This window comes from Mus pahari, chromosome 4, assembly GCF_900095145.1.
Source record: "Mus pahari chromosome 4, PAHARI_EIJ_v1.1, whole genome shotgun sequence".
Lineage (NCBI taxonomy): Eukaryota > Metazoa > Chordata > Mammalia > Rodentia > Muridae > Mus > Mus pahari.
Genome location: NC_034593.1, coordinates 123,073,317 through 123,086,441, shown reverse-complemented (window position 1 = coordinate 123,086,441; position 13,125 = coordinate 123,073,317). Strand labels below are relative to the sequence as shown.

General features: G+C 35.6%; 1 protein-coding gene across 1 annotated transcript in view; it reads right to left on the bottom strand.

The window, feature by feature from the left end:
* Window positions 1-2,001: 2,001 nt before the first annotated feature.
* Window positions 2,002-13,125, bottom strand: part of Ube2d3 (ubiquitin conjugating enzyme E2 D3) — a 28,893-nt gene continuing 17,769 nt past the window's right edge. Inside the window, 5 exon segments of the mRNA XM_021195362.2 lie at window positions 2,002-3,759; window positions 5,860-5,903; window positions 5,905-5,954; window positions 8,653-8,758; window positions 10,063-10,140. Coding sequence (XP_021051021.1) covers window positions 3,714-3,759; window positions 5,860-5,903; window positions 5,905-5,954; window positions 8,653-8,758; window positions 10,063-10,140 — 324 coding nt within the window. The 3' untranslated portion in view covers window positions 2,002-3,713.

Below are 13,125 nucleotides of genomic sequence, written 5' to 3'. Positions count from 1 at the left end.
TGAGGTCTAAGAGGCAGTTTTGACTCCAGAGAATTTAAGATAGCCAGGTGTAAGAAAATAGGAAGCCAAGTGATAGACTAGCCCTTTGTTTGACCAAAGCAGCAAGGGCATAGAAAGTACTTGTTTTTATGTAACACAGTCCAATTTGGTTGTGGTAAAAAATAAATTATAACAAAAAAATGAATTAAAACCTGGCAGAAAGTGTCTGAGTTAATCATTAAAGAATGCCCTTAAAAAGAAAGCTAAAGTCCAAGTAGCAAGAAACAGGACATGTGGTGGCCAGACTCCCATTTTCCTTGTCTAAGAAACACTGCACTTTAGAACATTTGCTGCTGCCAAAAGCCATTTCCAAATGTTTACCATTGATTTTTCTCACTATACTGGGCAAACTATTTTACTATCTGCTTTACATATAACTCAGAACACTAGCATTCTTCAAACCACAACTTAAACACTGTGAGAAGTCAGATAATTGGTCTAAGAATTAGACCTCTACAGTTGCCAGTCACAAACTTTTCAATCATTTGTTGGTCTTTACAAGCTACTAGGCTCCACATTCCAGTTGTTCAGATGTTGGGGCAGGACCTACCAGCTTGTATTCTAAACGATCAAAAATGACCATTGCTCTGAGTAACTTTGAAAACCACCATACTTAATTCTCCCTACACCAGTTTATGACACCTGCCTCAATGCAATATTCACATACAGTATTAAATTCAAGTGCAGACTTCATGGTAGCTGGAATTACTGAATAAGACCAAAGTGTGTTTAAACACAGACTTTAATGGTAACAATTCCTTTAAGCTTAATTAACTTTAGCTATTACAAGTCTTATGCAGATGTCACTATTAAGACAACATTTAGTGACTTGCACTGGGTTCCTCATAAAATAGAAGACAAATTCACTTAAAAGTGTAACCAACAGTCATTGAACAGTTTTGTTATGTGAACACAAAGCATGACTAATTTTATTGCCCACCCCCCAAATCACGAACACAGCATGATCAGCGTCTGAGGAATACTTCAACTAACCCAGTAAATAAAAAGTGAGTGTTTCACTACCCCTGAGACCACTAGTTAACCGTGGTTCATACTTTTAAATGTGAGTACACCCACACAAGGAAATAAAATCAGTTAAAAAAAAATCTGATTATCACATTGCAAACCTGCCCAATAAAAAAGTCAAAAGGAAATTCACCATTGACAGGCCAACTGGACTCTAAAGACATATTTAAAGAATTTATGCATTAAGAGGTATAGGACACACAAATACTCTACATCAATATTCAACCTAATACTCACTTTAGTCCTATACCCAGCACTAGTGATGCCACACACTACTGGGAAGGGTAGAGAGCAAATTCTTGGATTCTTTTGCAAACCTCATCATGGGTGACCTCAAGTCCAGTCCAGTGTCTATACATTCAGAATGTTGGTTTTCCAGGTACTCTGTTCTCTTAAACCTGGAGAAGCCTCTATGGCTTATTCCCTTAGAAGCGACATATGAAATGTTGTATAAAGCATCAAGTCAAAGATAAAGAGAACTGGACATACCCATTAATTCTGACAATGGTTTAAGGACGTCATTTCTGTAAATACCAAAGGTGGTGGATGGGAGGAATTTGAAAGCCAATTAGAGATCCACTGCTTTGTAAAAAATGTTTGTCATATCTGGCTTTCAAGACACAGGCCTAATAAAGCTGTTTTGAGTACAAGTCTCAGAAAGGATTTTTTTTTTTTAAAGAGTCAAAGAATACTGTTCTTACCCTTGTGGGAACACTTGATTTGAACCCAAAAGTTTTATTAGCGTGACATTAACCCTGAAGAACCCACAATTTAAGCAAAAGGTAGAATGGGTGTGTGGAGAAAAATTGTATAGCGAAATTGGTATTTTTCAATGTAAATACTTATTACAGAATAAAGCCAGAACATCTTCAGAAGGCATGCACTTCACTTCCAGTTTAAAGAACCTTAAGTAACAAATCGTGTCCAAATTACATATTTAAATGTTTATAAAAAAATTAAGCTTTTACATTTATTTCTAGCTTTCCACATCTGTGTGCAGACAAGGAATAAGATTGCACGTAAATATAAGCAGTGCAAAATATGGAAGTGAACATCGTATGTGCTAGAAATCAAATACAAGACTAAGAAAGCAATGGATAAATCAAAGCTAGAAAAAGGTGAAACTACAGGTTCAGAACTTGGGTGAAAAATGGTAATGCCCTTATTACTACAGAAGATTTAGTGGCACAGATAGCACTTGTCAAACAAACAATCCAATAGCATTGACTTTATTCATTCATGTTAAGTCACCCGAAATGATCTGTTGCATTTAAATGCTCATTAATGTAAATGGCTGAACAAATCCATCTCAATGGATAGTCAATATCCCACAGTTAAGTCACTTCAACACAGCCTCATGACAACTCCCACACCAAAACAGTACTTTATTTTGTAAATTTTGACCCATTATTACTCCCAAGTTATATATATATATATATCTTTTTCAGCTGTTAAGTGTACAAGATGAAAATTTTAGTTAGAAGGGGATGCACCTGGAAAATAAATTTCTTAAACTCCATATACACGTTTCAAAACTGCTGAGTCCCAAGTCCATTTATGAACTCTAGGGCTGCCAGAATTATGTGCAGCGTATTAAAGCTACACTATTTGAATAGCTTATTAATTCTGCATAAATCAGGTCAAGCAATGTGTCAACCTGTAACAGACTGTGCATTTTAACTGAACATGGCAATATATTCACTCTTTTGAACTTTACATCATCATTTGATGTCAAACAATGAAGCAAATCCCAACAGTATATACAAAAACAGCTTTGCATTTACAAAGGATTGTTTCCCATACTGATTAATCCAGGCAGCTAACTCATTGGTTTATGCAACTTTATTGAAGAAAAATAAATCAATTACTAGGAGAGCTATTAGTTGATCACTCATCCATTGACAACTCGCATCATTTATTCAGTGCTACATTAAACAGTATTGGAAGATAGATTAACTAATAGCTCCAAGCCTCCTAACAATTTAAATGAAAATTACAAAATGTTTTGAGACCCTATTTTGGAATACAAAGGGTGTTTGACTTCCAATTTCCATTCTCTGTAGAACAAGAACAGGTCATTCCTTTATTGACATGCATAAAATACATCACATTTTCTGTTCTGCTGATGCTATAATTCAATACCAATTCTCCAGCCACATCAGTTATGAGCATAAAGTATATCATGTAACCTCAAATCTCTAACAGTGGAAGGTTTAAACAAGAACGGATGCTGCTAGAATAATGCTGCTTCCTTTGATGTGACAGCTGAGCATCCATCTCCCTCCCCCTCAGATGGCTTCTTCAGCATGTTAGAGCAGTGAGGATTGGTTTAGTCTCATAACCAAGTTAGAGTGAAGACATTGGCCACATAATACACATGCTCCAGTTTTTAAAAAAATTTCTGAATCTTGGGCAACTGTTCTCGTGTAACTACTTTACAGTTTCTAAAAGCAGTTATTGTCCAAAGCTGGAAGAACTTAAGTCTTCTCAGATGAGCATGTGAATGAATGGAGGGAGGTAAACAAAAAATAAAATTAAAAAAGATGAGGTCTGATAGGGGAGCAGCCGGATAAGAAAAATCAAAAAAGGAACAGTAATTTAAAGTTTATTCCAGCTATAATGCAGGTTATTCTGACTTTAAGGTAGCATCACATGGCATACTTCTGAGTCCATTCCCGAGATATTCTGTTGTACCTGTAAATAAACAAATAAGCTATTTAAAAAATAAAATTAAAGAATTATTAATATCATAAAGGCAAGGAAAATATTTCTATTTTACCTGTGGATTCATCTTACATCACCTGTAATGGCTATGGTTAGAAAAAAAGTTAACAATTGACAGAAATAGCAACATTGGCATTCAAAGCAATGGGGGAAATGAGAGCCATGGAAGTGTTATCTTAGTAAACACAAGTGGTGCCTAGATTGGGAGGCTTAACAAAGACCTCTCCACCATCACTAAGGTAGTATTCTATCAAGCTTTCAAGTGGGTTGTACCATGCTGACACAGTTTTTACATTAAAAAAAACCCTATTGTACAGTTTAATGATGGTCAGAATAATATATATATGCATGTTAAATATCAATAGAAATTCTGGTCAATGAATGCTAGAACTATGCAACTGAAAAATTAGTTGGGTATTGAGAAAAAATGCCTTTGAAACCCAGGCAGAAGAATACATTATAAAAGATGATAAAAAATCATTAATTTTTAAATAAAAGTTTAGTAGCAGTGATTGCCACTAATCCTCACTGAGACCTGCTGAAGAACAGGAGTCTCTAGGAGTGCAACCACATTTTTGTTAAAAAAAAAGATTAATAGATAACTCACCCGTGACCCAGGTGATTACTGAGGAAGACCCAGTACTGACCTCACCATTCCCCCCACCTCATTATAGTGTGCTGTCACACAGGCTACTTTACCCCAACCAAAAAAGTGACAATATCTTAAGAAATGAATACATAATAAAGAACAGGGGAAAACTTTTAGAAGAAATAATATCACTAAGTTTCATCTCAAACCAAGTAATGGACTTCAACTATTTGAAACAGCTCAACATATAAAAAACTCTCTACCAATTCAGAATTATGGCATTTAGAAAATTCTCTTCAAACAGCCAGCATTTTAAAACAAACTTGTTTCGGTTTAGCATACAAAGAGCCACAAAGTATAGCTAACATTAATGCATGCTTGTCAGTCAGTAATGAACATTTAGTCTGTGAGGTTTAAGTGTTTCCCTTAATATTAACTACCTTCCTGGTACCCCCTCCCCCCCCAGTAAAGCCACCACATTCCATATAGTATTGACACAAAATGTTTACATTAAACACCATGGTAATTTAATGAAGGATAAAGATACTCTTACACTTCTATTTCTTACTAAAGCTATATAACTGCTTTGCCATGCAAGAATCCCAAGCAGTAGTGAAGACAGAGTATAACTTTCAAAAAAACAGATCAAGCAGTTAAGTAGTTTTCAGAAAACTGCCATATCTGTTACCTTCGGTTAGTTAATACAGTGCTTTAAAGCATGCAGCACTCAAGTGCTGGCAGTACCATAAATAAGCGCACCATAGAGTACAGATCCTCTTACCCTACAACATAGCGTATTTCTCTGTCCACTCTCTTGCTAACCTATTGTACCTAATTGAATAAGCACACTTAGCATTAATTATAACATATGAAAGTTAAATGGTTAAGCTGAACATAAAGATAAATATTTGATAAATTTAGACCAAAGTTTATTTAAAGATTTATTTTATATGTATGAGTGCACTGTAGCTGTCTTCAGATTCACTAGAAGAAGGCATCAGATCCCATTACAGATGGTTGTAAGCCAGCATGTGGCTGCTGGGAATTGAACTCAGGACCTCTGGAAGAGCAGCCAGTGCTCTTAACCACTGAGTCATCTCTCCAGTCCTAGACCAAAATTCTTACACTAGTCTTTCTTTGTTCTTTATGTTTGGAAAACAAACTCAGATTTCCCTAAACTGAATAATTAATCAAGAGTTTAACACATTAGAAAACAAACATCTCAAGGGAGCTACTCATTTTCATAAATGCTATGAGCATTTATTTGGCAGGGTGGGTCTCACTAGGCAGCCTAGACTAGCTTCAACCTTCTAATGCTGCAGCCTCAGCCATTATGCTGGTCCTTACTGCTTTTAATTGTGTTTTAGTAACTAGCTTACCAGAAACTAACATAAAAAGGTACTGTCACAAATTTCAGCAGAAATAAGCTCAACTCACTGAATAAAACTCTTTAGTCATTCATTAAACAACTGCATACTTACTTATCTCTGTCTGTTTTATAGATCCGTGCAATCTCTGGCACTAGGCGGGTCATCTGAGTTTGGGTCACACAGCAGTGAACAAATGGATAAAAGAACTACAAGGAAAAAAATCCAATTTCAGGTATTTGGACATGCAAATGATCAAACTTAAAAATGTACTCTAGACCACAGTAATGATTAGGCCAAATGTAAGACTTTAAAGGTAGTCATCACATGACATCCTACTAGTCTGGTTCTTAAAGGGAGGGGAAAAAAAAGCCTATGTCAGAGGCATCAGAATTTAAGGATTTTCTTGGTACTTTCAGGAGATACAAAACTCTTAGTATAATAGAATCAAAGGCTTGGAAAAGAAAACACCAATCCCAAGTAAGGGGAAAAAAAAACCCAGAGGCTCATTCTTTGTTCTACCTTAGGAAAGGTTCCTCACAAAAATTACAAGAGCTGCTTTATTTCCTTGAATCAGAAGTGGAAGTCGCCGGGCGTGGTGGCGCGCGCCTTTAATCCCAGCACTTGGGAGGCAGAGGCAGGCGGATTTCTGAGTTCGAGGCCAGCCTGGTCTACAAAGTGAGTTCCAGGACAACCAGAGCTATACAGAGAAACCCTGTCTCGAAAAGCCAAAAAAAAAAAAAAAAAAAAAAAAAAAAAGAAGTGGAAGTCACTGTCCCTAGAGACTGGTGCAAATGACAGTGTGTAAACAGCATAAAATCAAAGTAACTGTCAAAGCTGCAAACACAATGTTAAATTCAAATGAAGGGGCTAAGTAAAATTGTAGAATAATAACTCGGAGGTCAGTGTTTCTAATTCTGACTTGCAAGCTTATAAATTTGTCAAAAAAGGAAGTTAACTTTTAAGAACAAAACAAAATCCCCATCAATTCAGTCTGCATTTGTAAAAAATACAATTCAGAATTAAGAGTACATCACGCCAGGCAGTGGTGGTACATGCCTTTAATCCCAGCACTTGGGAGGCAGAGAAGGATTTCTGAGTTCAAGGCTAGCCTAGTCAAGAGAGTGAGTTCCAGGTCAAAAAGACCAAAAAAGAGTACATTCCAGCAGGGAATAGGAAAATAGAAACCTGGCATTTAGATTATGAAACATATGAAAAGAGATAAAAAAAAAAAAAAATCCAAAGAGGTTAAAAAATTAGTACCAAGACTGTAAGCTCTTAAAGAGTAAAAATTGGAAAATGCAGCCAAATCCATGTACACTGTAACAAGCATATGGAGAAATGCCTGTGTGGTGTGGTGCCTGTAAACAGAACATACTTGTTTCACTCTGTACCAAACTTATAAAACATTTTGGTAAAAAGTAACTATTTCAAGTTTTAAAAATGTTACACTTCATGATTGAGCCTGAAGATAATAGTTAACACAAATACCCCTAAGATTATAATTACTAGCATTAAAAACATGACTAATATAAAAGAAAATTAATTACTCAAGCCTATAAGTTACTAAAAGGCAACCTCATCCTTAAAATGTTTCGTGTACAATTTAATTTGCAGAGTGGAATGTCAAAAAAAACAAAAACAAAACAAACAAAAAAAAAACAAAAAACAAAAAACAAAAAACACTTGTCATTCAGAATCCAAAAGGGGACAAGGAGGAACTTTCCATCTGTGGTATACCTGGAGATCTAGAATGTGTTGGGCTTAACAGACTATAAAGTACAAGATCAGTCTTTACGTAACAATCCCCAAATTCCCTAAGTATTCCACATTTTATTAGATACAGAGTGACTATCATAGTTAAGTAATACCTGACTAAAGACAGGTTCAAAATCAGATACAGAAAATCTACACCAGATGCTTATTAGAGTCGAAAGCTGTAAATGCTGTAAACCATGCCTGGCTATATTTTCCTATTCTCACTAAAAAGATGGCCCAACAGTTACAGGCACATACTATTTGTATAGAGGACAGTTTTGGTTTCCCAATTCCCACTCTTGGTGTCCCCTCACAACTGTCCTTTAACTACAGCTCCTGGTGATCTAGCATTCTCTTCTGGACTCCAAGACATCTGCATTCATGTGCACAATACCACCCACAAACAGTTTAGCACCAAAGTAAATTTATTAAAATTAATTTGGGGGCTGGGGCAATAGTTTAGTCGGTAAGAGCTCAGGCTAAACAAAACAAAAAGACCTGAGTTCAAATCCCCACCGTTCACGAAAAGCTAGCTATGTGTGCTTGTACCCTAGCATTGGTGGGGAGACAGGCAGACACAGAGCTGTAAACTTCTGGTTTAATGACAGAACCTAGCCAAATGAAATAAAGGTATAGAAGAGGAAGACACCTCTGGTTTCTGATATAATACACTAAAAATAAACTGCCATTATGTGGAAAAAAAAACTAGGAAAATGCCCTAATTTTAACTTTAGACAAAAATCCCCTTAAAGTTTATTTTCACTGATGAAGTAACAACCCAAAACACCCAAACCCTAATTTTTTTTTTTTTAAAGATTTCAGTCTAGCCTCAGATTCACTCAGATTAACTAAGGATGATCTTGACTTTAGATCCCCCACCCTTATTCCCCAAAGTATCATTGTTTAGGCATGTGCCACACCTGATTTATAGAGCACTTGGGGGGGGGGGTTGAGTGGGAGAAGATTAAACAGTGGGCTTTGAGCATGCTAGGCAAGCATGTTAAACTGAGATACATCCCCAATCTTGCAAGCAACTTTTAATTAAAATGTTGGCATAATAAAAATATTATCCAAACAGAAGTCTAAGGTCCCTTAACTGTGAGAAAGTCACAGTAGCTGAAAACTATTGTATTGAAATTATCATTTTACCTTTAGAAATAGTTAAAGCAGGAGACCACTGTGATCTTAGAATATCAAGACAAATGCTGCCATTACTGTTAATATTTGGATGGTAAATTCTTGTTGTAAATGCAACCTAAAAAACAAACCACATGACACAACCTTTAGATGGCTTTTGCAAATGAAAACAAGTATTCTAGACTTTAAAAAGCAAGGCTTAAAATACTAAGTCTCACCAGTGGTCATAGTAATGAGAGAATATAAGGAGACAGGAAAAGGTGATCAAGCACACATAACCATATAAGGAAAAAAATATGAAAAATTTCAACAAAAATCAACTGTAGGTAATAAAAGCTAATTTTAAAAAGTTAACATCAAAAGGCCGGGTGTGGTGGCGCACGTCTTTAATCCCAGCACTCGGGAGGCAGAGACAGGCAGATTTCGGAGTTCAAGGCCAGCCTGGTCTACAAAGTGAGTTCCAGGACAGCCAGGGCTATAGAGAAACCCTGTCTCGAGGAAGGAACGAAGAAGAAGAAGGAGAAGAAAAACAAAACAAAACAAACAAACAAAAAAAAAAACCCACAAAAGGTAACATCAGCCTCAGCAGGGAAAAAGTAATTAACTTAGCTCTGAAGGTTACCTCTAATGCTATAGTTTAACTATCAAAAGGCAATCTGTGAAAGGGAACTTAGGATACTCAATTTAGGATACAGGTATATATTCAAATTGTATTTCCTCTGCTGACATAACAAATTGAGCATACCTAAAGGAACTTTGTTTTACTACACTGTACTTTTAACATGACTAAAGAGGGTTAAAAAAAAACACCATAATTTAACACAGATTATTTTCTAGTTATTCATATACCATGAATTTGAACTAATAGTTCTGATAGAAAAAAAAAATCAAGGACTATATGCTCTGAACTCATTACTGTACTGCTTTAGCCTACAGAATACCAGGATTAAAGGTGTTGTGTTATGGATCCAGCAACTTAGCTTTTATCACTATAGTCACCTAAGTGCATTAAAAGCAACTGGAACGTAAGGCAAGTTGACTCTACAGCTTACTTACTAGACTCCAACACTTCACATAAGCATAGAAATACTTGAGCCTTGCAACTTCAAAAAGGCAAATCTTTCCCACATTACAGAGTTAAAATCTTTGTCTAATTCTTAGAAGTTAGGTATCAGTAAAGTATGTGGTATACTGCTAAACTTAGCTCTTGGAAGATGAAAGTTCTTAGATGAAAAGGTCCAGAATAGTCTTTAACAGGCGTTATCTACATAAATGCAGCTCATTTCTTTATGTTTTACTTATTTTTATTCACCATACATACAGGGCTTAAGCCTCAATTATACAGAAACCTAAATTTGTATAAACATTTTATTCTTCTAAAACAATCCATAAACTAACAGATTTTGGAAGGACAATACTTGCCTTAGGTGGTTTGAAGGGGTAGTCTGTAGGAAAATGAATTGTCAAAAAGAATACACCACCTTGATATGGGCTGTCATTCTGTAAAGAGAAAAACAGGCTTAATATGTCAAGATAATTCCTTAAAAAAAGAGATGGCTAAAATGATAAATGCAATTTCCATACAAGCCTGGTAACCTAAGTTCGGCCCTTAAAACCCATATAAAAGGTGGCAGGAGAGAACCGACTTCAGGGTTGCCCTGTGACTTCTATTCACACGTCATAGCGTGCATACACCCCCAGAATGGATAGCTATTTCAAATAATAACTAAAGCACCTTCGAGAGGCAGAACATTCTTTCATAAAACCAAAAAACCTTTTCTTCTAAACTTAACACAATGTATCATACTCTTGAAAGTCAACAGTTAGAAAACAAAATTTCAAATTACTAGTGTCCTTTTCTCCTTTGATCATTACAATGTGCACATAAATATCCACCCATGCTAATATAAAGATTTGAAACTATCTTCTGAGTTTTAATAAAAACAAAAATTGAGAAATAGATACTATTTCCATTCTATGAAATAAAATGGACCAAAAGATACAGCCGATTACAGTGTCTACAGATCCATTCTCCACTTTTAATCTTCAGTACTGTGTCTACTTCTGAGTACATTTTCAAGCCTCCTAAATATACTTGTCTACTTTATGAGATGCATTCAAATCTCAAACTTCTATGTCAATCCCATTCTTCCTAAAAGCACAAGAGAAAACAAAAAATAGGTCTCATACATTATTTTTTTTTTCATTTGATTCACAGTCCTAAGGGACTCAAAGAATATCAGGTTTAGTGGCTTATTATGCCTGCCATATAAGAACTTTGAAGGCTGAGGCAAGAGGGTTGCAATGGGTTTGAAGGCAGCTTGAGGTTCAAGATCGTAATTTCTAGGTCAGCCTTGGCAACATGGTAAAGTGAAGTTCCGTCTCCAAATGAAACACACACATACCCCTTAAAATTTCTTGAACTAGCTGCTTTTAGCCATTGCTGCTATTTTTAACTTAAAGAGGAAAAGTCTCACACATCGCATTAACTGTTATAGTATGAAATGACATAAAAATGTGAAGTTGGATCAATAACTCTTATAAACAGTTTTATTTCAGATTTCTTCATTTATAGTTGATTATCCCCTGTCTATTACTGACAATACTGAAATGCCACAGACTAAGGTGGAAGTTATTATTTCCAAACCTTTCCCTGCCTTTCAAATTAAAGAAAAGTTAACCACACGAGACAGGGAACTTATTTCTAATGACATGCAGAATTAATGGGACTACTGTTAATATAAGGCAATGACCCTCTTTCCCACATTTAAATCAGATAACCAGCACTTCTTTACCAATTCTTTGGTGGTTCCAATTATTTTCAGAAATAAAAAAAACATCAGCATACCCCATAATAACTTCAAGCATTTATGTGTGAATTTTCAATTGATTCAGAGGTATTTGAGTATAATTTAATAAAATTCAAGTTCCCCTTTACTGAAATTTTAAGTAAAATTTAAAGAAAACCAGGAATCTCTACATACAATCTGACCTAAGGTAGTACTCCAAAGGAAAACTTATGTGATGTTATCACTTTCCCACTGTTTTAGTTTACAACTGCAATTTCAAAAAGACATGCTTACGCAAAGCACAAGTTCTTTTTATTATTAGTCACAACAGTGAAAAAGTATGAATGAAATGGGCACAGTACAGTATGTGACTGATATATAAGCCACTAAAGAGGAGACAGTAGCTGTTGTCTCATTCCCAAGTCATTACGTCTTGAGCATCTAGTCAGAGGGGCAAGTTTCCCAAGCATCAAATTCAAAATTGTCAAGTAGTCTCAGTAAACAACTCAATGCTTTAACTGTAAAGAATATATTCAACATTGACTAAAACAAAAGGGGACTTTTAAATCAAAAGACTGAAAACAAAGACCTGTGTGTGGCCTTTGTGGTTAAAGCCTGCTCCTATGATTTTAATTTTAGTCTACTTTTAATTTCCACATTTCACAATTACTCTTGAAATGCTGTCAGAATGAGTTTCTCCTACTATGTATTTTATTACATGAGTATCTCACACTCTGATATGTCAATTACCTGCCTTCCCATAGTAAAGTCCCTGAAGGCTAACAGAGATTGGTTTATTCATACCTTTATCCTCACCACACAACAGGTGCTTGCTCACTTTCATTGAGCTAGAAAATGAGTAAGGTTATTAAAACACATAAGGTGACTCATGCTTGTTAATTCTACCTTTCAGGGTCCTGAGGTGGGAGGGGAGCTGAAAATTTGAGAACACCCTGTATTACAGCATTATAACTCTGTCGAAAACAAAACAAACCCCAAATAAGCCAGTCATTTTTTTAATAATCAAGAAATCTAACTAGATGTGAATGTGCAATCCTGAAATTGGATCATCAGAAGGCTGAGGAAGGAATTCAAGACAAACCCAAGACTGTTGTCTCAAAAAAGGTCAATCCAGGGCGTCTGCAATGGCTCCATGAATAAGGAGGGGAAACTGCCACTAAGTCTGACACCAAGTTCAATCTCTGTGCTTATGTACAATAAAATAACTACACCCAGTAAGTTTAAAAAGTCAATTTAAGACTGGTAAGTATCCTTGATCGAACTCATCTAACTACTTACTAGTTCAAACTCTTCCAATAATATTTTCTTTTAGAATTATTAATATGTACCTAATAACTATTTTTTCCTACTCTGTACATTTACACTATTGCCCCGCCCCCAAAACTTAGTAAGATACACATGACTTAAGAGATCCTAAAATGCCCTTTAAAGTCATTTAAGAAAAAAAAAAAAAAAATCTGGGGCTGGAGAGATGGCTCAGTGGTTAAGAGCACCGGCTGCTCTTCCAAAAGTCCGAAGTTCAAATCCCAGCAACCACATGGTGGCTCACAACCATTTGTAATGAGATCTGATGCCCTCTTCTGATGCATCTGAAGACAGCTACAGTGTACTTAGATATAATAATAAATTTAAAAAAAAAACCTTAATCAAGATGTTTTAGATCAGTCTAATTCTC